Here is a 27,180-nt window from a genome sequence, read left to right as displayed (position 1 = left end):
TTTATCATTACAGAATTATATATGTAACGTGTACAGAACATAAGTACAGATAATATTCATTTCTCATTACAGAATTATATATGCAACGTGTACAGAACATAAGTACAGATAATATTCATTTATCATTACAGAATTATATATGTAACGTGTACAGAACATAAGTACAGATAATATTCATTTATCATTACAGTGAAGAGCAGAATTATATATGTAACGTGTACAGAACATAAGTACAGATAATATTCATTTATCATTACAGTGAAGAGCAGAATTATATATGTAACGTGTACAGAACATAAGTACAGATAATATTTAGTTATCATTATAGTGAAGAGCAGAATTATATATGTAACGTGTACAGAACATAAGTACAGATAATATTCATTTATCATTACAGTGAAGAGCAGAATTATATATGTAACGTGTACAGAACATAAGTACAGATAATATTCATTTCTCATTACAGAATTATATATGTAACGTGTACAGAACATAAGTACAGATAATATTCATTTCTCATTACAGAATTATATATGTAACGTGTACAGAACATAAGTACAGATAATATTCATTTATCATTACAGTGAAGAGAAGAATTATATATGTAACGTGTACAGAACATAAGTACAGATAATATTCATTTATCATTACAGTGAAGAGCAGAATTATATGTGTAACGTGTACAGAACATAAGTACAGATAATATTTAGTTATCATTACAGTGAAGAGCAGAATTATATATGTAACGTGTACAGAACATAAGTACAGATAATATTCATTTCTCATTACAGAATTATATATGTAACGTGTACAGAACATAAGTACAGATAATATTCATTTCTCATTACAGAATTATATATGTAACGTGTACAGAACATAAGTACAGATAATATTCATTTCTCATTACAGAATTATATATGTAACGTGTACATAACATAAGTACAGATAATATTTATCATTACAGAATTATATATGTAACGTGTACAGAACATAAGTACAGATAATATTCATTTATCATTACAGAATTATATATGTAACGTGTACAGAACATAAGTACAGATAATATTTCTCATTACAGTGAAGAGCAGAATTATATATGTAACGTGTACAGAACATAAGTACAGATAATATTTATTTATCATTACAGTGAAGAGCAGAATTATATATGTAACGTGTACAGAACATAAGTACAGATAATATTCATTTATCATTACAGTGAAGAGCAGAATTATATATGTAACGTGTACAGAACATAAGTACAGATAATATTCATTTCTCATTACAGAATTATATATGTAACGTGTACAGAACATAAGTACAGATAATATTCATTTATCATTACAGTGAAGAGCAGAATTATATATGTAACGTGTACAGAACATAAGTACAGATAATATTCATTTCTCATTACAGTGAATAGCAGAATTATATATGTAACGTGTACAGAACATAAGTACAGATAATATTCATTTATCATTACAGTGAAGAGCAGAATTATATATGTAACGTGTACAGAACATAAGTACAGATAATATTCATTTCTCATTACAGAATTATATATGTAACGTGTACAGAACATAAGTACAGATAATATTTCTCATTACAGTGAAGAGCAGAATTATATATGTAACGTGTACAGAACATAAGTACAGATAATATTTATTTATCATTACAGTGAAGAGCAGAATTATATATGTAACGTGTACAGAACATAAGTACAGATAATATTCATTTATCATTACAGTGAAGAGCAGAATTATATATGTAACGTGTACAGAACATAAGTACAGATAATATTAATTTATCATTACAGTGAAGAGCAGAATTATATATGTAACGTGTACAGAACATAAGTACAGATAATATTCATTTATCATTACAGTGAAGAGCAGAATTATATGTGTAACGTGTACAGAACATAAGTACAGATAATATTCATTTATCATTACAGTGAAGAGCAGAATTATATATGTAACGTGTACAGAACATAAGTACAGATAATATTCATGTATCATTACATAATTATATATGTAACGTGTACAGAACATAAGTACAGATAATATTCATTTATCATTACAGTGAAGAGCAGAATTATATATGTAACGTGTACAGAACATAAGTACAGATAATATTCATTTATCATTACAGTGAAGAGCAGAATTATATATGTAACGTGTACAGAACATAAGTACAGATAATATTCATTTCTCATTACAGAATTATATATGTAACGTGTACAGAACATAAGTACAGATAATATTCATTTCTCATTACAGAATTATATATGCAACGTGTACAGAACATAAGTACAGATAATATTCATTTATCATTACAGAATTATATATGTAACGTGTACAGAACATAAGTACAGATAATATTTATTTATCATTACAGTGAAGAGCAGAATTATATATGTAACGTGTACAGAACATAAGTACAGATAATATTCATTTATCATTACAGTGAAGAGCAGAATTATATATGTAACGTGTACAGAACATAAGTACAGATAATATTCATTTATCATTACAGTGAAGAGCAGAATTATATATGTAACGTGTACAGAACATAAGTACAGATAATATTTAGTTATCATTATAGTGAAGAGCAGAATTATATATGTAACGTGTACAGAACATAAGTACAGATAATATTCATTTATCATTACAGTGAAGAGCAGAATTATATATGTAACGTGTACAGAACATAAGTACAGATAATATTCATTTCTCATTACAGAATTATATATGTAACGTGTACAGAACATAAGTACAGATAATATTCATTTCTCATTACAGAATTATATATGTAACGTGTACAGAACATAAGTACAGATAATATTCATTTATCATTACAGTGAAGAGAAGAATTATATATGTAACGTGTACAGAACATAAGTACAGATAATATTCATTTATCATTACAGTGAAGAGCAGAATTATATGTGTAACGTGTACAGAACATAAGTACAGATAATATTTAGTTATCATTACAGTGAAGAGCAGAATTATATATGTAACGTGTGCAGAACATAAGTACAGATAATATTCATTTCTCATTACAGAATTATATATGTAACGTGTACAGAACATAAGTACAGATAATATTCATTTCTCATTACAGAATTATATATGTAACGTGTACAGAACATAAGTACAGATAATATTCATTTCTCATTACAGAATTATATATGTAACGTGTACATAACATAAGTACAGATAATATTTATCATTACAGAATTATATATGTAACGTGTACAGAACATAAGTACAGATAATATTCATTTATCATTACAGAATTATATATGTAACGTGTACAGAACATAAGTACAGATAATATTTCTCATTACAGTGAAGAGCAGAATTATATATGTAACGTGTACAGAACATAAGTACAGATAATATTTATTTATCATTACAGTGAAGAGCAGAATTATATATGTAACGTGTACAGAACATAAGTACAGATAATATTCATTTATCATTACAGTGAAGAGCAGAATTATATATGTAACGTGTACAGAACATAAGTACAGATAATATTCATTTCTCATTACAGAATTATATATGTAACGTGTACAGAACATAAGTACAGATAATATTCATTTATCATTACAGTGAAGAGCAGAATTATATATGTAACGTGTACAGAACATAAGTACAGATAATATTCATTTCTCATTACAGAATTATATATGTAACGTGTACAGAACATAAGTACAGATAATATTCATTTCTCATTACAGAATTATATATGCAACGTGTACAGAACAAAAGTACAGATAATATTCATTTATCATTACAGTGAAGAGCAGAATTATATATGTAACGTGTACAGAACATAAGTACAGATAATATTCATTTATCATTACAGTGAAGAGCAGAATTATATATGTAACGTGTACAGAACATAAGTACAGATAATATTCATTTCTCATTACAGAATTATATATGCAACGTGTACAGAACATAAGTACAGATAATATTCATTTATCATTACAGAATTATATATGTAACGTGTACAGAACATAAGTACAGATAATATTCATTTCTCATTACAGAATTATATATGTAACGTGTACAGAACATAAGTACAGATAATATTTATTTATCATTACAGAATTATATATGCAACGTGTACAGAACATAAGTACAGATAATATTTATTTATCATTACAGTGAAGAGCAGAATTATATATGTAACGTGTACAGAACATAAGTACAGATAATATTTATTTCTTATTACAGTGAAGAGCAGAATTATATATGTAACGTGTACAGAACATAAGTACAGATAATATTCATTTCTCATTACAGAATTATATATGCAACGTGTACAGAACATAAGTACAGATAATATTTATTTATCATTACAGTGAAGAGCAGAATTATATATGTAACGTGTACAGAACATAAGTACAGATAATATTCATTTATCATTACAGTGAAGAGCAGAATTATATATGTAACGTGTACAGAACATAAGTACAGATAATATTTATTTATCATTACAGTGAAGAGCAGAATTATATATGTAACGTGTACAGAACATAAGTACAGATAATATTCATTTCTCATTACAGAATTATATATGTAACGTGTACAGAACATAAGTACAGATAATATTCATTTATCATTACAGTGAAGAGCAGAATTATATATGTAACGTGTACAGAACATAAGTACAGATAATATTCATTTCTCATTACAGAATTATATATGTAACGTGTACAGAACAAAAGTACAGATAATATTCATTTATCATTACAGTGAAGAGCAGAATTATATATGTAACGTGTACAGAACATAAGTACAGATAATATTCATTTATCATTACAGTGAAGAGCAGAATTATATATGTAACGTGTACAGAACATAAGTACAGATAATATTCATTTATCATTACAGTGAAGAGCAGAATTATATATGTAACGTGTACAGAACATAAGTACAGATAATATTCATTTATCATTACAGTTAAGAGCAGAATTATATATGTAACGTGTACAGAACATAAGTACAGATAATATTCATTTATCATTACAGTGAAGAGCAGAATTATATATGTAACGTGTACAGAACATAAGTACAGATAATATTCATTTATCATTACAGAATTATATATGTAACGTGTACAGAACATAAGTACAGATAATATTCATTTATCATTACAGTGAAGAGCAGAATTATATATGTAACGTGTACAGAACATAAGTACAGATAATATTCATTTATCATTACAGTGAAGAGCAGAATTATATATGTAACGTGTACAGAACATAAGTACAGATAATATTAATTTATCATTACAGAATTATATATGTAACGTGTACAGAACATAAGTACAGATAATATTCATTTATCATTACAGTGAAGAGCAGAATTATATATGTAACGTGTACAGAACATAAGTACAGATAATATTCATTTATCATTACAGAATTATATATGTAACGTGTACAGAACATAAGTACAGATAATATTCATTTATCATTACAGTGAAGAGCAGAATTATATATGTAACGTGTACAGAACATAAGTACAGATAATATTCATTTATCATTACAGTAAAGAGCAGAATTATATATGTAACGTGTACAGAACATAAGTACAGATAATATTCATTTATCATTACAGTAAAGAGCAGAATTATATATGTAACGTGTACAGAACATAAGTACAGATAATATTCATTTCTCATTACAGAATTATATATGTAACGTGTACAGAACATAAGTACAGATAATATTTATTTATCATTACAGAATTATATATGTAACGTGTACAGAACATAAGTACAGATAATATTCATTTCTCATTACAGAATTATATATGTAACGTGTACAGAACATAAGTACAGATAATATTCATTTCTCATTACAGAATTATATATGTAACGTGTACAGAACATAAGTACAGATAATATTTATTTATCATTACAGAATTATATATGCAACGTGTACAGAACATAAGTACAGATAATATTTATTTATCATTACAGTGAAGAGCAGAATTATATATGTAACGTGTACAGAACATAAGTACAGATAATATTTATTTCTTATTACAGTGAAGAGCAGAATTATATATGTAACGTGTACAGAACATAAGTACAGATAATATTCATTTCTTATTACAGAATTATATATGTAACGTGTACAGAACATAAGTACAGATAATATTTATTTATCATTACAGAATTATATATGCAACGTGTACAGAACATAAGTACAGATAATATTTATTTATCATTACAGTGAAGAGCAGAATTATATATGTAACGTGTACAGAACATAAGTACAGATAATATTTATTTCTCATTACAGTGAAGAGCAGAATTATATATGTAACGTGTACAGAACATAAGTACAGATAATATTCATTTCTCATTACAGAATTATATATGCAACGTGTACAGAACATAAGTACAGATAATATTCATTTATCATTACAGTGAAGAGCAGAATTATATATGTAACGTGTACAGAACATAAGTACAGATAATATTCATTTATCATTACAGAATTATATATGCAACGTGTACAGAACATAAGTACAGATAATATTCATTTCTCATTACAGAATTATAAAAGTGCACAAAATGTATTTCACATTGTTACTGGCACAATCATTCAGTAGTGAAAAAGCTGCATTCTGGTACATTAGAAAGTCATTCAATTAGCTGCCATATCTTGCTTTATCGTGAGTCGCTTGTAATTGAAACCACTAACCCGTGTCACAGCTGTACTTAAAGGGACAGTGAAGTCATAATTAGACATTCATGATTCAGACAGAACATACAATTTTATATCACTTTCCAATTGACTGCTATTATTTCATTTGCTTCCTTCTCTTGTTATCCTTTGCTGAAATGTTTAGGTAAGCTCAGGTTCTAGCTGCTGATTGGTGGCTGCATATATACACCGATTGTCATTGGCTCACCCATGTGTTTAATTAGAAACCAGTATCAACAAATGATACCAAGAGAATGAAGCAAATTTGCTAATAGAAGTAAATTGGAAAGTTGTTTAAAACAGTAAGTTTTACCTAAATCATGAAATAAAAATGTTGGGTTTCATGTCCCTTTAATACTCGAGAGGTTCTGCGTGTAAAGAATATTCTAGTTGGAGCGGATGTTGTTTTGGCTAAATGGTGAATGTTTAATTGAATCTATGCACGTGTCTGTTATTTCTTGTAATGTAATGCTCCAGACATCTGCATGTTATCTACCTAGGTATCTCTTTAACAAAGAATACCATGAGAACTAAGCAAATGTGATAATAGAAGTCAATTGGATTCTTTTTATTTAAGTTGTATGCTCTGTCTGAATCACTAAAGAAAATGTTTGAGTTTCATGTCCCTTTAAGTCTTTAAATTGGTCCTGTATATTCAGAGATGTTTATACTTGTTCAAGAATTAATAAATAACACTAATCATAGGACATCCTAAATGACATCACTAATCCTATAACATACTGAATGACATCACTAATCCTATGACATCCTAAATGACATCACTAATCCTATGACATCCTGAATGACATCACTAATCCTATGACATCCTGAATGACATCACTAATCCTATGACATCCTAAATGACATCACTAATCCTATGACATCCTAAATGACATCACTAATCCTATGACATCCTGAATGACATCACTAATCCTATGACATACTGAATGACATCACTAATCCTATGACATCCTAAATGACATCACTAATCCTATGACATCCTGAATGACATCACTAATCCTATGACATCCTGAATGACATCACTAATCCTATGACATCCTAAATGACATCACTAATCCTATGACATCCTGAATGACATCACTAATCCTATGACATCCTAAATGACATCACTAATCCTATGACATCCTGAATGACATCACTAATCCTATGACATCCTAAATGACATCACTAATCCTATGACATCCTGAATGACATCACTAATCCTATGACATCCTAAATGACATCACTAATCCTATGAAATCCTGAATGACATCACTAATCCTATGACATCCTAAATTACATCACTAATCATAGGAAATCCTCAGTGATATCACTAATGAACATAACTATTAGTGCTGAGGCAAGTTGTCCGTCTTACTTGCACTGCACTTCATGCAGCTATGACACTGCTGCAAACACTAAGGGCAAGATAACGAGTGGCGCGATAATAGTTATGCGTGCGAAAAGCAGTTTATTACGAGTGTTTTGCATCAGGTGTAAAGCTTGTAAATTGTAAAACGAGCGAAACCTGATGCATGCAAAAAAGTCTAGCGAAGTTAGTGAGCGAGCGAAAGCGTTAAATAACGCTCCACTTGTAATATGGCCCTTAATGATTTTTGTTTCTTTTCATCCTCTGTTTCCAATAACATAGTTTGTTTCCCTTGGAGAAAGTAAAAGCATTTTTTGTTTCTCTGGTCGCTGTATTCAGCATATTCCTGATGTGCACAGACCGGGCAGTGTCCCAGGGTGTAGTGGAGAAAAAGGTGACAAATAAGTGTGCATGAGAAACTGATGCACTGAAGATTTTGTTCTTAAAGGGACACTGTACACTAAATACATTTTATTAGCATAGTATTGAGGTTATCCCCCACCTCCCTCTAGTCATGGGTGCTGCTGCTATGTTGAACTCTGTCTTTCACTACTTTCCAGTGCTGATGTGTTTGTACATCCTTCAGATACCTGCAGTGTAACCTAAGTTCTAATATGGCCGCACCCGTGATTAGAGGGCGGTGCATGAAATGTAGTGTTCAGTGTCCCTTTAAGCACTGCAATAGCCCAGGCTACATCTGCACCTTCCATTCTTTTCTGTCCTGCAGAAGAGACTGTTTTAGAGTTTTCTAACTCTGCTACTGCATAAGTAATACAGATTACACAGGAATAAATAACGTCTCCTCACTGACTGATGCTAAATCTGCTTTTTTTACAGCCTTACAGGATTTTTAACACATGGCTTGGAGACCCTTCCAAAAATCTTCTGCTCGCTGAAGTGTTAAATGTAATCAAGAGAGAGGATCTCGTTACCAACGCTGTGCAGTCAGGGAAGGTCCTTATAGACGGGCTGTTGGATATGCAGGTCAGTACTCACGTTATCACAATCGCGCCTTCTTTAGCTATTTATTGATACATTTGACCTCTAAGTAATGCAGAGCATTCATATCTGTGCCTGGAATTATGTGCGATTATGTTCATTTGTTTTGCTGCAACCCGCTCTGCATTCAGATATACACACTGCTGCCAGTTGCCAGGCTACAGTTTAAAAAGCCTCTTTGGACTCATTTTTCTGTTCTCTACACGATCACGATGGCAATTTAGAAACGGTTTCATGGTTGGCTTGTCTAATGGGATGTAAAAGAAAAAAACTACCGCTATATCACTAGCCCAGATCTGTTTCTTATATATAAAAAGAAATGCACATGACACAGTGCTGCCCCCACATGGTAAACTAAAGTAATAGCACCAGGCTCTAGATACTCATCATCCTGGGAACTTTTTTCCTAATCAGTGATCTCTGCATTGTTTAATAGCTGGTCATTTGTTTTATCTCTTTATATGCAGGGACAAACCATACACATATTTATTCTGCTGTGCCTTTATAAGGAAGTGTAGCAGTGACAGCAGTAATTCATTTTCCTGGGAGATTTATTGCAGTTGTCACGGTTTATTCCTTTCTGGGCTCTTTACAAACACTTTGTGCAGTAATCGCCGTACAACGAGGGGTGAGATAATGGTCTATTGATTTCTCTATACAGACAGCTCAGTGAGCTACAATTAATACTTAAACAAAATATCCAGGTTTGCAAATGGCAAGTAATGATTATGGTTTATTATAATTAATTAGCACATTAAAGGGATTTTGACAGATTTTTCACAGCTGAATCATTTTAAATAGAACAAAGTATATTTGATAATAAAAGTAAATTGGAAAGTTGTTATCTGAATAAGGTTATTTGCAACCGAAACAGGATAAAAATACCAAAGGTAAATAAAACCCTAGTGGACGCACTTCCACTCTCAGTAAAAAATGTTCTGTAGTCTTAAGAGGTATTTTCTCTTGCAAACAATAATCTAAAAAAAGTATTTTCTGAAAAGCAGTGAGCTGAAAATTTTCCAAAGTCTGTGGATAAGTTCAGCGGTAGCAATGAGTACCAGGTAGGATAGTACATGACACTGAGGCGCCACATAGTGTAATTCTGCTGCTTCTGTATAAACCAGTAACTCACATCACTATAAAGGCACATTTACTGCGGTAGGTGAATATGATCTTAGTCTCATGCTCTCGCTAGAGATGCTGAAAAGCACATTCTGTAACCTGCAGGTGCTGAAAATCAATTTAGCGGGTTACATATTGTGTGTTTTTGCGTCAGTCTCTCCAACTGCCTGTTAAACCTTTAGACTGCAAGCGGCTACGATTACACGGTAGTAACCTGCACCACAACACTACAGTAAATATTAGGCGCTGCACAAATTACATTAACGTATACACTGTGATGTCTTGCACATGCTCAGTAGGAGATGGTGCCTCAGTTAAGTGTGCATATAACTGTATCATGTGACATCCATCAGCCAATCAAAGACTCATATACATATACACTGTGAGCTCTTGCACATGCTCAGTAGGAGATGGTGCCTCAGTTAAGTGTGCATATAACTGTATCATGTGACATCCATCAGCCAATCACAGAATCATATAGGTATATACTGTGAGCTCTTGCACATGCTCACTAGGAGCTCTTGCACATGCTCAGTAGGAGCTGGTGCCTCAGAAAGTGTGCATATAACTTGCACATGCTCAGTAGGAGCTGGTGCCTCAGTTAAGTGTGCATATAACTGTATCATGTGACATCCATCAGCCAATCAAAGACTCATATACATATACACTGTGACCTATTGCACATGCTCAGTAGTAGCTGGTGCCTCAGTTAAGTGTGCATATAACTGTATCATGTGACATCCATCAGCCAATCACAGACTCATATACATATACACTGTGACCTATTGCACATGCTCAGTAGGATCTGGTGCCTCAGAAAGTGTGCATATAACTGTATCATGCGACAGTCATCAGCCAATCACAGACTCATATACATATACACTGTGAGCTCTTACACATGCTCAGTAGGAGCTCTTGCACATGCTCAGTAGGAGCTGGTGTCTCAGAAAGTGTGCATATAACTTGCACATGCTCAGTAGGAGCTGGTGCCTCAGTTAAGTGTGCATATAACTGTATCATGTGACAGCCATCAGCCAATCACAGACTCATATAGGTATATACTGTGAGCTCTTGCACATGCTCAGTAGGAGCTGGTGCCTCAGTTAAGTGTGCATATAACTGTATTATGTGACAGCCATCAGCCAATCACAGACTCATATAGGTATATACTGTGAGCTCTTGCACATGCTCAGTAGGAGCTGGTGCCTCAGAAAGTGTGCATATAAATGTATCATGTGACAGTCATCAGCCAATCACAGACTCATATACATATACACTGTGAGCTCTTGGACATGCTCAGTAGGATCTGGTGCCTCAGAAAGTGTGCATATAACTATATCATGCGACAGTCATCAGCCAATCACAGACTCATATACATATACACTGTGAGCTCTTACACATGCTAAGTAGGAGCTGGTGCCTCAGAAAGTGTGCATTGAAAAAATATACACATTTTGATAATAGAAGTAAATTATTAAATTAGTTTAAATTGCTGCTTTATCTAAATCATGAAAATGTAATGTTTACTTTAGTGCCCTTTAAGAGCCATAATATTGAATTTCTTGTTGCTATAATGAAATGGAAGTGAGATTTAACACTATGTTGTATTCCTAGTCGCGCTACCCACATCTGATCAGCAGAGTGAGGGGAAAAGGCACGTTCTGCTCCTTTGACGCTCCCAATGACGCAACACGGACAAAGCTGATAACACAAGCAAGAAACAAAGGTACCGTAAAGAAATTAGTAAAACCAGTAAATAGGCTCAGAGCTCTTTACTTAAATAAAGCTCTTGTTCAGCAGTAGCAGTGTTTATATAGAGCTGTCATGTAAATAATGTCTGAGTCTTCACTGACCCACCCGTCCACCTCTCCCTCCTGGCATAGGTAGCTTTTTTATTATCTCTCACTGACATATTCACCTCCCCTTATAGCATAGGGTAAATAAATGGTTACATTACTTACTGTATCTCATTATCTCTCACTCACCTATTCACCTCCCCTTATGGCATATATGGTAATTCAGTGGTTAAATAACTATGACATAGGGTAATTTAGTGGTTAAATAACTATGACATAGGGTAATTCAGTGGTTAAATAAATATGACATAGGGTAATTCAGTGGTTAAATAACTATGACATAGGGTAATTCAGTGGTTAAATAACTGACATAGGGTAATTCAGTGGTTAAATAACTGACATAGGGTAATTCAGTGGTTAAATCACTATGACATAGGGTAATTCAGTGGTTAAATCACTATGACATAGGGTAATTCAGTGGTTAAATCACTGACATAGGGTAATTCAGTGGTTAAATAACTGACATAGGGTAATTCAGTGGTTAAATAACTGACATAGGGTAATTCAGTGGTTAAATCACTATGACATAGGGTAATTCAGTGGTTAAATCACTATGACATAGGGTAATTCAGTGGTTAAATCACTATGACATAGGGTAATTCAGTGGTTAAATCACTATGACATAGGGTAATTCAGTGGTTAAATAACTGACATAGGGTAATTCAGTGGTTAAATAACTGACATAGGGTAATTCAGTGGTTAAATAACTGACATAGGGTAATTCAGTGGTTAAATCACTATGACATAGGGTAATTCAGTGGTTAAATCACTATGACATAGGGTAATTCAGTGGTTAAATCACTATGACATAGGGTAATTCAGTGGTTAAATCACTATGACATAGGGTAATTCAGTGGTTAAATCACTATGACATAGGGTAATTCAGTGGTTAAATCACTATGACATAGGGTAATTCAGTGGTTAAATCACTATGACATAGGGTAATTCAGTGGTTAAATCACTATGACATAGGGTAATTCAGTGGTTAAATAACTGACATAGGGTAATTCAGTGGTTAAATCACTATGACATAGGGTAATTCAGTGGTTAAATCACTATGACATAGGGTAATTCAGTGGTTAAATCACTATGACATAGGGTAATTCAGTGGTTAAATCACTATGACATAGGGTAATTCAGTGGTTAAATCACTATGACATAGGGTAATTCAGTGGTTAAATAACTGACATAGGGTAATTCAGTGGTTAAATAACTGACATAGGGTAATTCTGTGGTTAAATAACTGACATAGGGTAATTCAGTGGTTAAATAACTGACATAGGGTAATTCAGTGGTTAAATCACTATGACATAGGGTAATTCAGTGGTTAAATCACTATGACATAGGGTAATTCAGTGGTTAAATAACTATGACATAGGGTAATTCAGTGGTTAAATCACTATGGCATAGGGTAATTCAGTGGTTAAATAACTGACATAGGGTAATTCAGTGGTTAAATCACTATGACATAGGGTAATTCAGTGGTTAAATAACTGACATAGGGTAATTCAGTGGTTAAATCACTATGACATAGGGTAATTCAGTGGTTAAATCACTATGACATAGGGTAATTCAGTGGTTAAATAACTGACATAGGGTAATTCAGTGGTTAAATAACTGACATAGGGTAATTCAGTGGTTAAATAACTGGCATAGGGTAATTCAGTGGTTAAATAACTGGCATAGGGTAATTCAGTGGTTAAATCACTATGACATAGGGTAATTCAGTGGTTAAATCACTATGACATAGGGTAATTCAGTGGTTAAATCACTATGACATAGGGTAATTCAGTGGTTAAATCACTATGACATAGGGTAATTCAGTGGTTAAATAACTGACATAGGGTAATTCAGTGGTTAAATCACTATGACATAGGGTAATTCAGTTGTTAAATAACTGACATAGGGTAATTCAGTGGTTAAATAACTGACATAGGGTAATTCAGTGGTTAAATCACTGACATAGGGTAATTCAGTGGTTAAATCACTATGACATAGGGTAATTCAGTGGTTAAATCACTATGACATAGGGTAATTCAGTGGTTAAATCACTATGACATAGGGTAATTCAGTGGTTAAATAACTGACATAGGGTAATTCAGTGGTTAAATCACTATGACATAGGGTAATTCAGTGGTTAAATCACTATGACATAGGGTAATTCAGTGGTTAAATAACTATGACATAGGGTAATTCAGTGGTTAAATCACTGACATAGGGTAATTCAGTGGTTAAATAACTGACATAGGGTAATTCAGTGGTTAAATCACTATGACATAGGGTAATTCAGTGGTTAAATCACTATGACATAGGGTAATTCAGTGGTTAAATCACTATGACATAGGGTAATTCAGTGGTTAAATAACTGACATAGGGTAATTCAGTGGTTAAATAACTGACATAGGGTAATTCAGTGGTTAAATCACTATGACATAGGGTAATTCAGTGGTTAAATCACTATGACATAGGGTAATTCAGTGGTTAAATCACTATGACATAGGGTAATTCAGTGGTTAAATAACTATGACATAGGGTAATTCAGTGGTTAAATAACTGACATAGGGTAATTCAGTGGTTAAATCACTATGACATAGGGTAATTCAGTGGTTAAATCACTATGACATAGGGTAATTCAGTGGTTAAATCACTATGACATAGGGTAATTCAGTGGTTAAATCACTATGACATAGGGTAATTCAGTGGTTAAATCACTATGACATAGGGTAATTCAGTGGTGAAATCACTATGACATAGGGTAATTCAGTGGTGAAATCACTATGACATAGGGTAATTCAGTGGTGAAATCACTATGACATAGGGTAATTCAGTGGTGAAATCACTATGACATAGGGTAATTCAGTGGTTAAATAACTGACATAGGGTAATTCAGTGGTTAAATAACTGACATAGGGTAATTCAGTGGTTAAATAACTGACATAGGGTAATTCAGTGGTTAAATAACTGACATAGGGTAATTCAATGGTTAAATCACTATGACATAGGGTAATTCAGTGGTTAAATCACTATGACATAGGGTAATTCAGTGGTGAAATCACTATGACATAGGGTAATTCAGTGGTTAAATAACTGACATAGGGTAATTCAGTGGTTAAATAACTGACATAGGGTAATTCAGTGGTTAAATCACTATGACATAGGGTAATTCAGTGGTGAAATCACTATGACATAGGGTAATTCAGTGGTGAAATCACTATGACATAGGGTAATTCAGTGGTGAAATCACTATGACATAGGGTAATTCAGTGGTTAAATAACTGACATAGGGTAATTCAGTGGTTAAATAACTGACATAGGGTAATTCAGTGGTTAAATCACTATGACATAGGGTAATTCAGTGGTGAAATCACTATGACATAGGGTAATTCAGTGGTGAAATCACTTGCTGTATCTCATTATCTCACCTAATCACCTCCCCTTATGGCATAGGGCAAGTACGTGATTAAAGGGAACCCTCTCCTCCTAATTGAAATGGGATGAGGTTGGAGACGGATTAAGGTGATTGGTTTGCACAATATGATCTTACATTCTTAGAGGTGACACTCACCTGCTTGTCACCTACCTGAGAATAACTATTTTATACATTCCTTGTAAGCAGAGAAACCCTTATGTTTAGTAACGTGATGATCACGTGTCTGCACCAGAACTGTGATTCTCACCTACGTAATTTGTTTTTTTTTCCAGGTGTCGTGCTCGGTGGTTGTGGCGATAAATCAATACGTTTCCGTCCAACGCTGGTCTTTAAGGAACATCACGCACACTTGTTTCTCAACATCTTCAACAACATCTTGGCAGACTACAAGTAGAAGCCGAATCCTGCGGTGCTGCCTTAGTTCAAAATGAGATTTTAAGAAAGTTTCTATGTAACTTGCTAATGTAAACGCACAGTACAGGTATAAAGCCACACAGGGGGTCGTTTTGCTGTCATGCCAAAACCGTGTACCCAGTAAACCGTTTAATTGTGCCATAACAATATCTATTTTCATAGTATAACAATAGATTTTTTTTAGTACTGTACAGCATACGTTATGCAAGTTTGTGTCGTAGAAATATGTCAAATGTTAAATATGAAAAAGAAAAAATTGTCACTGACCAATATGCCAGAGTATGTGAAAGTTTTTATTTTTGCCTTTACGTTCGTTTTCATTTGAAACTGTATACGTGTATAGAAACTGAACAATACATTGCAAATGGTACCGTTTTATTACAGATAAGAGTATGAAGCATTTACCTGGCCTTGTGTTCTGTAGTAGAACTGTAAAGGTGTCATGTGAAGTGTCTTTAGGGTGCTGTAGTAGTTTTGTGTAGACAAAAAAATAAATGTTTTACGTGTTAATATCACTTTTTTCTTGCTTTTAGTCCATTCTACAAATACGCTGTCTGTAGGAATAACGTTGCAGCAGTGTACACCGGTTTTATAAAAAGCACAAATTCTGAAATAGTTGTGTTATGTGTTAATGGTCAACAAAGGGTTGTGCCCTCTAGTATTTGTATCTGATAATATATCTGTTGCATGTACAGAACACGATACGTTTATCCTAAATCTATTTTATAATGTGCTTAATGCTAAATACAACACTCAAGGCCAGAGATAGAACTCAAACCTGCTTAGAAAAATTGTTTTAATCATCTCCTTTATTCACTGTGGAAATGAGAAATGAAATACTGAAGAAACTAAATTGGGTTCCAAAGCTGTTTGCAAATGGCTATTTAGTCTTTGCTTCATGTATAAGGGATAGAGAATGTCTTATAAAATACAATAACTGACATAATAAAACACTAAGATTGTAATAAAAAAAATTGCCCTATACTTTTATGAATTATTTAGCCCTGTTTTTTGTTATTATTTAACTGTGGATACTGGACTGCAGACTGCACAAGCCTATCCCTGCTACATATCTGTCTCTAATTGGCCACAGCAGAAGGATAAAGTATTGAAAAAACAATGAAAGTTTTGCTAACAAAATGTCTAGCGTAGTCTACTCTAGTAGAGTATTATCTCCTCCAAAGAAGGTAAAATGGTTGATGCAGTTTGGCCAATGAAAAACAATTACAGCAAACAAGGTGTTAATCTATTTAGAAAGCTTTCACCTTCACTTGCTATATTAATATATGGCAAAATTACTATACAAGGTGAATTTTTTTACCCTTTAATTCAACACCTAGAAATAACACAGCATATTTATGTACATTGATAAGCTACATTTGAGTGATGCCACAAACAAAATTATTTTGAAACTGAATTTTTTTCTACAATTAACACTATTTACTTTTTTATTTTTCACTTTAATTCCACAAATTTTTTTAAATACATTATTTCTCGGGTGCTAATTTTTAGTAACTGTAAATCAGGCAGGAGAAGATTCTGAGCTGCTTAGAATTGTTTGAGCAACATGCACACGCTATATTTACAGCCAGCGGAGAGAAGGCGGCATCACCTACCAATACGTGTCAGAGCTGGCGAGATGGGTCACTGTATATTTTATACTACACACATGGCAAACAAATTTAGTTTTAGAACAGTTTTCACAGGTCATCTTTGAAGAGAACTGATAAGTAAAATCAGTTTGGGACAATATTTAATATTAGGTAGTTACTTATTACACTTTCTAAAATGTACCCATAATAATTATAATGCAAAATGGCATTATCTCCATTAGAGCATGCAGTGTTTGCATTACTGAGCCTAGATTACTGTATTACCCCCCCTACAAAGAGGTATAGAAATAGCTAAAGCCGGAAACCACCAGTAAGCCAATCCGAAGAGGCTCAGGAGCCGTAAACCACCAGTGAGCCAATCCGAAGAGGCTCAGGAGCCGTAAACCACCAGTGAGCCAATCCGAAGAGGCACAGGAGCCGAAAACCACCAGTGAGCCAATCCAAAGAGGCTCAGGAGCCGGAAACCACCAGTGAGCCAATCCGAAGAGGCTCAGGAGTCAGAAACTACCAGTGAGCCAATCCGAAGAGGCTCAGGAGTCAGAAACTACCAGTGAGCCAATCAGAAATGGCAGTTGTACAACCCACTGATCACTGGCCTTGTTCTGCTAAGAAGCTGCAAGGCTTGTTTAACCCCTTTTGATTCTAGTTAGTTAGGATCAGTAATGCAGATATTTCATTTGATAGAGCATGTCATTTTTTCACTGGAATGCCCCGTTGACCTATCCAGAATTTGTCATCTCACTTGTTACTAGGTATCACGGAGCACGATTAATATGCAGATATTAATCTGGCTATAAGCAGCAGGGCTAGGAAAAGAAATAAGGGGCTCCCCATACAATGTACTCTGTCATTTAAAGGGACAAGAAATCCACATTTATTTTTCCTTTCGTGATTCAGATAGAGAATACAATTTTGAACAACTTTTAATTATACTTCTATTATGTAATTTGCTTAATTCTTTTGGTATCCTTTGTTGAAAGAGCAGCAATGCACTACTGGGAGCTAGTTAACACAGTGGGTGAGCCAATAACATCAGGCATATATTTGCAGCCAGCAATCAGCAGCTCCTGAACCTACCTAGGTATCATTTTCAACAAAGGATACCAAGAGAACATAACAAATTAATAGAAGTAAATTGGAAAGTTGTTAAAAATGACATGCTCTATCTAAGTCATGAAAGAAAATATTTCGGTTTCATGTCCCTTTAAAGGGACATTCAACTCAAAATGTATTTCCTTCTGAATTAATAAGTAATGAAAAGTAAACATCCTTGTGATTTTTTTTGTCTCCTTTTGCTGTAAAATTGTGTTTGTCTCACACTTTCTAGAAAGGCTGGAAATTTCTGTAACCTTCATTTGCTGTAAAAGTGTGTGAACAATATATCAGCTACATACAGCCAGAGTTTGCAAAGTCCAGCGGACAGGGCCGTACATCTTCATCCCCGTCCGCCTTATATCTTGTCTAGTGGGCAGCAATACACTGCCCGCATTTATCACTGCACACTACAGTTAGTGTGCAACACTGCACCCTGCTTATGCGCAGACAGTTGCACGTGAGCAGGGGCTGTCAATTTCCTCAGTCGAAAAAGTCTGGGTTGATTGAGATACGTCCCATAACAGGTAGACTAGACCTCTGCTTCTTAACTCTCGGCTGCAAATTCGCTCATGCAAGCCTGCTAAATCTAGGCCATAGTGAATACTTAGAGCAGAGCGAAATCATAAGTAAGCTAGTCCTAATTGGTTACAATAAAGTGATATAAGATAGTAGCAATTTGCTTATAATTAGGTTACATAATTGTATTTCCTTTCAAAGGAGGAGCATAGTATTGTACAGCAAAGGCAAGCAAAATAGATCATGAAGGTATCATTAATTAATTAATGTATGAGCAGTTAAATTGTGCATTTATTATAATGTTATGTTCCCTAAATTCAAAGTAAAACCAATTATTATTTTTTTCTTCACCTCCATTTGGCACATATTGTAGCATATCACCTGTTTATGTTTCATATATATTTACTCTGTAGTAGGATTATTACATATGTGTAGCATGCCTCACGCCTGTAATTACTGCTGAACCGTCTTCTTAGGCAGTGTTTTCAATTTTAATATTAATAAATGTTTTTATAATTTTTACAGACACTTAGATGAAATCTATATATAAACATAGTAATATAACAGAATAAAATATTATAGAAGTGCACCCGCACATATAGGGTGAATATATTGTTTACAGTGTTCTGATAGTGCCAAACGTCAAATGACTAACTGCACTTCATGTGTGATCTTTAAAAATTGTGTCTAGAAATCTGTGGATTTAACGACTTTATGTGCTAATTACTATCAAATAAAATTATTTGTAAATTTACCTTCTGTTTTTTTTTCTTTTTGTACTGAGTGTGTGCTCCATTCTGATAAATTGCTCATCACAAAAATATGTTTCAGCCGTTATTGTCTTGTGGGGTTGTTTTTAAATTTAAAACAAAAAAATAAAGTGTCTGCTAATTCCTACGTTACTTCTCCTGGGCAGCCGCTTACATTTAAATAACGTTAAAGGGACAGTCTAGTCAAAATTAAACTTCCAGGATTCAGATAGGGAATGCAATTTTAAACAACTTACCAATTTACTTTTATCATCAAATTTGTTTTGTTCTCTTGGTATTCTTAGTTAAAAGCTAAACCTAGGTAGGCTCATATGCTAATCTCTAGAGATGTGCAGCCAATAAATTTTAGTTTAGGATGAAATTTTCATTCTGAATATTAGGAGTCAGCACTGATTGGCTAAAATGTAAGTCTGTCAAAAGAACTGAAATAAGGGAGAAGTCTGCAGAAGCTTAGATACAAGGTAATTACAGAGGTAAAAAGTATATTAATATAACTGTGTTCGTTATGCAAAACTGGGGAATGAGTAATAAAGTGAATACAGGTAGCCCTCAGTTTACGCCGGGGTTAGGTTCCAGAAGGAATGGTTGTAAATCAAAACTGTTGTAAATTGAAACCCAGTTTATAATGTAAGTCAATGGGAAGTGAGGGAGATAGGTTCCAGGCCCCTCTAAAATTTGTCATAATAACACCTAATACATTATTTTTAAAGCGTTGAAATGAAGACTTTAAAATGCTAAACAGCATTATAAACCTAATAAAATAATCACACAACATAGACTTCACTTGCATTTTTCTGCAAACAGTTATTTCTATGCATTCCAAGATCTTGTTCATTTGAAATCTGCTCGACAGCTCAGGTCTGGTTAAACTGATTAATTTCAGCTTGCTTGGCTTTGCTGCAACACAAGCGGACAGCTCCACCTACTGGCTATTTTAATAAATGCACTGCTTCTCAATGCTTTTCAATAGCAGTCACATGACTGGAAAAAAGGTTGTTATTCTGAAACGGTGTAAATTGAACCGTTGTAAAACGAGGGCCACCTGTATCTATCTTTTTTTTTTTATTTTAAATTCTTTATTTATATTCCAACAATTTAGAGAAAATAAACATCTCGTTATAACATTTTCGGTTCGCCTCGCAGGGTGTCTTAAGCATAGCCACGCAAGCGAGTCATTTTATGTTCTAAAGTAGTATACAGACATACAAATAAAATTAACCTGGTCCCACCTGCGCTATAATACAAAAAAAAATATTTGACAAAAAGGAAAGGCCCTAGGTTCAGAAAATAAATATAAATAAACATACATACAACTGAGATTTGTGTTATACTATTAGAACCAGACTGCAATTGTTGAAGTTTTCTATTACTCCCTTCCCAGAAAATAATAATACAAACTACAGAAAAAGAAAAAAAGGGGGGGGGGGGGGAAGAAAGGGCAAATTCCCCTCTCCCACCCAACCACCCCTCACTGCCATCTCCGCTAACCACCATAACCTATGTATGCTGCTGCCAGATTTCAGGAATGCAGAGATTACCAGATTCCTAGCAGTACAACCTCTGAGTTTCTGAACGGGTATATCAGATGATCTATTTCCCGGGGGGGGGGGGGGGGGAGTGATTTAATGAATGGGGCCCATTTCTTAAAAAAACGAACTATGTCTTGTTCTTTATTCATGACGGTGTCAAATTGTTCTATAATACACTGCTTCTTTACATAGTTCTTAATTTCTGACAAATTCAGTGTTTCTTTCTCTTTCCATTTCCTGAATATTAAATTCCTTACAGCCAGAATTATAGTATTAACTATTTTTTCAGTTCCCTGAGGGTTCGTCTCCCCTTTTAGAAAGATTATTCTGACTATTGTACTGTCCACCCCCCTAATTTTCAAAACTTTAGTAACCCAATACCTCACCTTTAGCCATAGCTGGTTTTTCTCCGGGCACTCCCAGATCATATGCAATAGATCTGCTGCTAAAAGCCTGCATTTTGGGCACTTGTAGCTGTAGTTATGCCACTTTTGCCCCTTAAATGTGGTATAATATATTTGATTCAACAGCTTAAAGTGGGCTTCAAGTCATGTTGTTGATAAGGTAGTTTGGAGGGATGCTGCAATTGATTGGGTAACTGAGTCTATAACTCTCTCTGAGATTAGAGCGTTCCATTTATTAGCTAAATTCAGTAGATTTGCCTCGCCTTTCCATGAAGCTAATAAATTATACCATGGTGAGACCGATCATCTTCAATTTTTTGCTAACAATACCCAGTTGTCTAACTTCCCCCAAGACCAGCTCCAGCCATGCAGAGAAACTATTTTAGACCGTGTCGGATTTGTAAATGGGCGAAGAAATCTGTGTTGCCTAATCTAAATTCTTGTTTGGTGATCAATTAATTGACCCATGAATTTTAAACCAGCATTTGCTCATGAAATGAATACTAACATCCGTGTTCCCTCCTGAAACTCTGGATTACCCAAGATTAATTGAAACCTAGGTATTTCATGGTTAAAATTCAATATAAAGCCTATTTTACTCCAGGCCTGAATTACCATATAGATAGATTTGAATTGTCTATCCTGATTAGGAATCCTCTTTAATGGACAGTGCATAAGAGCTATTGGAGAGAATGGGTAAGTTAAATTATTTTCTAAGCTATTTTTTGGAAAATAATTGTTATTCAGGATACAATCTATAGCAATACGACTCAAAAATACAAGATTTTACAGTTTCAGGTCTGGAAGGTCTAACCCATCATCGTGCCTAGGTAGGGTGAGCTTTTTAATAGAAATCCTTGGTCTCTTACTACGCCATATAAAATAACGTAGTGCTTTATTCATCTCTTTAATTTCTTTAAAACCGGGACATTCTGAAGAACGTATATGATTTTTGGGAGCAATACCATCTTGAATAGGGCAATCCGCCCTGACATAGAGATGAGTAAGTTCTGCCAGGTCCTCATATTAGCAATATTTTTTTTCCAAATCAGGGTTATATTTGAACTATACCACTCTTGTGGATTCCGGCAGATGATTATTCCAAGGTATTTAAATGATTCTGCAACCACCTTAAAAGGTACCTCTAATAGTGAGTTCTCATTTTGCCTCAGCCATAGGAGTTAAGATTTTGTAGTATTAAGTTTATAGCCTAAAAATGAGCCAAAAGAATGTATCGAAGATAGGAGTTTTGGGATATTAGCCAGGGTGTTGGAAAAATATAACAAAATGTCATCCGCATAAAGCGCGATCTTCAATTCGTGTTTCCCTATCTTAATTCCCTCTATTTCTTGTTGGATCGATACGGATAAAGGTTCAATCGAGATGTCGAATAATAATGGGAAAAGTGGACAGCATTGTCTCGTGCCTCTCTCTAAAGATAGCAAAGAAGATTCCATATTGTTGACTAGTAGTTTTGTGTTTGAATTATTATGAAGATTGTTTATAAGCTTCAAAAAATTGCCTCTAAAACCGAAATTAGCCAGCGAAGAGAGCAGATGATCATAATTGATTAGTCAAATGTTTTTTCTGCATCAATTGTGATAATTGCTGCATCTGAGCTTGACTCCTCTCTCACCATCTTTATCCTTAAAATAGTTCACTGCGAAAAATACTTCCCTAATTCAAGATGCTGAGTTACGATTATGTATGAACCCGGCCTGGTCTTTGTGAATGATATCTTTCACGACTAGTTGTAATCTTTTTGCCAGTATAGTTGTGAAAATGTTATAATCTGTGTTGAGTAAAGCTATAGGCCTATAGGATTCCTTGCGCTGGGGATCCTCGCCTTCTTAAGAATTAGGATAGTTTGGGAGGCTGCAAAATTTAATGAGATCTGGTTGTTCTCAATATAAAAATAATTAAACATTCTTTCTAGATGGGTGATCAACCCCGGGGCAAGAATCTTGTAAAATTCGTTGGGTAGTGCATCTGGACCAGGTGCCTACCCAACTGTAACTCCGATATAGTCTGGGAAATTTCCTCCTCTGAGATTGGCATATTGACTGCCAATACAGCAGACTGTTCCAGCCTTGGTATTGCTAACTTATCACAAAACTCTGCCCTGCTTAGTTCACATGACTCTTTAAATGAATACAAGTCTTTATAAAACCTTGAGGATGTCCTCTGCTGAGTTAACCGTTTTACCTGCCTCTTTTACTTTTTCAATAAGTGTTGATTTTTTTATTGATTTTTTTACTAAATTGGCTACCATCTTACCAGCTTTATTGCCATATCTGTAGAATTTCGCCTGAGATATGAGCTCTTTTTGTGAGGTAGTCTGTAGAATGAAAATATTCTGTTCTTTTTTAACTCTGGTGTAGTTGTCCCAGTTTGCTTTTGTTGTAGGTAACGGTTATATGCATTGATCAAGGAACTAAGAGTTTCTCTCTCCCTTTGAATATATTTCTTTTTCAGCATTGCTTTGTAAGCTATATCACCTCTTAATACAGCTTTCGCTGCCTCCCATAATGTAGCAGGGTTTTCAAACAAGCCAATATTCTGCAGAATGTATTCACTCAATCTTTCTCTTAGCCAGATTTTAAACTTTGTTAGTTGCCAGATATTTTGGGAAAAAGAATCAATGGGGTGGGGAGAGGCCAGTTTGTGTCAGAATTTCCAACAAAATTGGAGCATGGTCAGAGATACAGAATGGAGCTATACTAGCTTTGACACCTTTTTTAATTAATCTATCATCAATCAGAAACAAATCTATTCTCGAGAGAGATTTGGAGGCTTTTGAAATACATTTGAATTCCTGTAGAACTGGATTTTGGATTCTCCAAATATCCCTAACTGTTAAGTTTTTAAAAAATATTCTTGAACATTTTGCTTTCTAGGGCGTCTCTTCTAGTTTTACTTTTATTAGGGCCTTTTCTAAGCCTATCAATTGGGTATTGAGGTGACATGTTAAAGTCCCCCGCCATGATGAGAAGCCCCTCCTTAAGCTGCAGAATTTTTGATTGTATTAAGTTCCAAAACTCTGGACTATATTCATTTGGTGCATAAAGGTTACACAAAGTAAATGTTAACTTGCCTAATTTTAATTTCACCAACAAGAATCTACTCTCTATATCGGTAGTGACGAATAAAATATTATAATTAAGCTTTTTGCCCATTAAAATTGTGAGGCCTCTCTAGCCAAGCTTGGCACCGCTATGACCTCTTTCACCCAAGCCATATTTAGCTTTGCAACTTCCTCTGAGTTCAAGTGGGTTTCCTGGAGGAAGGCGATGCTCATGTTTAATTTTTTAAGGTACAATATTATTACTTTCCGTTTAATTGGGGACTTAAAGCCGCCTATTTTCCATGATGTGAAAATAACAGGAGTTACCCCTAAGCATTGTCTAAGTAAGTGTGTCTACAATCAACGAGATGGAGATAGAGGAGAGCGACGAGGGGGGGGGGGGGGGGGGGGGGGGTAAGGAAAAGAAAAAAAGAAACATCTATCTTTTTAAACAAAAAAAATTCTGGAGTAGACTGTCCTTTAAAGTAGTAGCTAGAGTGCTAGTGCTACAAGCCAGCAGCAATGCAAAAAAACATTTTTAACAAATCCAATAGAAATTTGTGTTGCATTTGTTTATTTAAAGGCATATAAAGGTGCAACACACTGTAATATGTTAGAGCATTTTATTAGTGCACTATTTATTGTATATATAATAGTGTGTTTAAACCCTGCAAATGTGTTAAACACATAGTTAAACTGAGCACTCACAATCAAGGTAGGATACAGCACTCCACACTTCGCACGGAGGCTTACTAAGCCCACAATAATACAAGAAAGATCCAAGGCTCCAGCGAATCAAAGTGGTCTTTATTTTCAATATGTGGAGAAGCTCCTGACTCTATCTGGACTTTTGGGGGTTATTTCCTATATAAAAATTGTTTTAATATAGCAGAGATTATTGGTGAGGTGCTCTGAGAAACCCCAGAAGAGTTTGTGGGTACATACTATGAAGATAGACTTTCCTATGTTCCTCAGCTAAGTGGTGGAGGTGCTGACCGTGTGACAGAGAACCTGTGCTGTGAGTCTGCTTACCTGAGCCGCTTGGGCTGCCGCACAATCCCCTCCCCAGGATTCATTGGATTCTGGCTTATCAGCAGTGAACAGTGCTGCATAAACCTTATCTATAAAGGAGAAACGCTTACTACATCAAAGTTCTACTACCAATTTAGTTATATTTTGTCCGTAACTGAGCGGTGTGAGATGACGGAATCTGACAGGGTGGCCATCTTAGAGCTGATAGTAAATGCTTTGGAAACTTGTTTTGACCACCTAGAACGGAGTATAAGTGCTGAATGGGGTAATATATTTATCCCTTCTTTGAAAGAACAAGCTCCGGTGTGTGGCTCGAACACACAGTGCATAGGTGAGAATGATAGGGATGGTATACACCGAAAGTCGGAAGCCCTGCCAGCAGTGGCGGCTCAAGAGTTAAGCCTAATGGCGGAGACACAAATGTCGCTACAACCCTCAGCCTACCACAATATCCCTACCGATCCAAAACAGTGGGGTGATGGCACTATGGACATTCCGCCAGGGTTATCTGTTACCTTGAGATGTGAAATAAATCTAGAGGAAGAGTCAGCGGGAGTGGAGCTGCTCAAGCCCCGGTATGAGTTGTTGAGGGCTGTGGAGCCCATCCAGCAGCCCGAGTGTAACCAAGCTGATGTGATTAGCTTTGTGCTGACCCCTATTGCACACGATGAGACTTCAGAGAACCCAGGTCATATAGGTTTTTGAGCTCTGCCCATAGAGACCTCACATGGATTGCTACTCCATTCACCCCTGTCTTCAGATACCATTATGATTCGATTTCCCCGGATGCTTGCCGACCCCAGAGTTGAACGGTGTGATACTTGGCCTGAAATCCCTTGTCCGATATATAGGGAGAGAATTTGTCCTTTTTACTTACCTTGCCTATGCAAATCGGGTGTAAGTTAATTTACTGTCGCTTGACAGTAAGCGGCTCGGGCGTAGATCACTGAGCTCCAGTACATTATACACGCACGGTTATAACAGCAAGGTCTTTTTATTGCTAATTCTCTAGCTACTATGAATATGTGACTCTTTGTTTAATATTGCTTTAGTCCATGCTGGGAAGATTTTCTTTTTGGCCAGATATTGGTTTGACCGCAACCTGCTAATAACCCTATATTTAATAGGGAGGATGTATACTCTTATATTGCATATTTGAATCTAGGGTTGAAGTACGCAATTTATTAGACTAACAGTATAAGAATGTCCCAGTAAAGGTCTATAGAGAATTCCT

General features: G+C 34.7%; 1 protein-coding gene across 1 annotated transcript in view; it reads left to right on the top strand.

The window, feature by feature from the left end:
- The window catches only part of ABAT (4-aminobutyrate aminotransferase), a 225,078-nt gene extending 205,177 nt beyond the window's left edge, over positions 1-19,901 (top strand). Inside the window, exons 14-16 of the mRNA XM_053695244.1 lie at positions 8,940-9,086; positions 11,838-11,949; positions 15,782-19,901. Of these exons, the coding sequence (XP_053551219.1) occupies positions 8,940-9,086; positions 11,838-11,949; positions 15,782-15,903 (381 nt within the window). The 3' untranslated portion in view covers positions 15,904-19,901. The remainder of the gene's footprint in view (positions 1-8,939; positions 9,087-11,837; positions 11,950-15,781) is intronic.
- Positions 19,902-27,180: the final 7,279 nt, after the last annotated feature.

This window comes from Bombina bombina, chromosome 11 (genome assembly GCF_027579735.1).
Source record: "Bombina bombina isolate aBomBom1 chromosome 11, aBomBom1.pri, whole genome shotgun sequence".
Taxonomy (NCBI): Eukaryota; Metazoa; Chordata; class Amphibia; order Anura; family Bombinatoridae; genus Bombina; species Bombina bombina.
The sequence above is the reverse complement of the archived record's forward strand: the minus strand, read 5'-3'. Positions and strand labels throughout refer to the sequence as shown.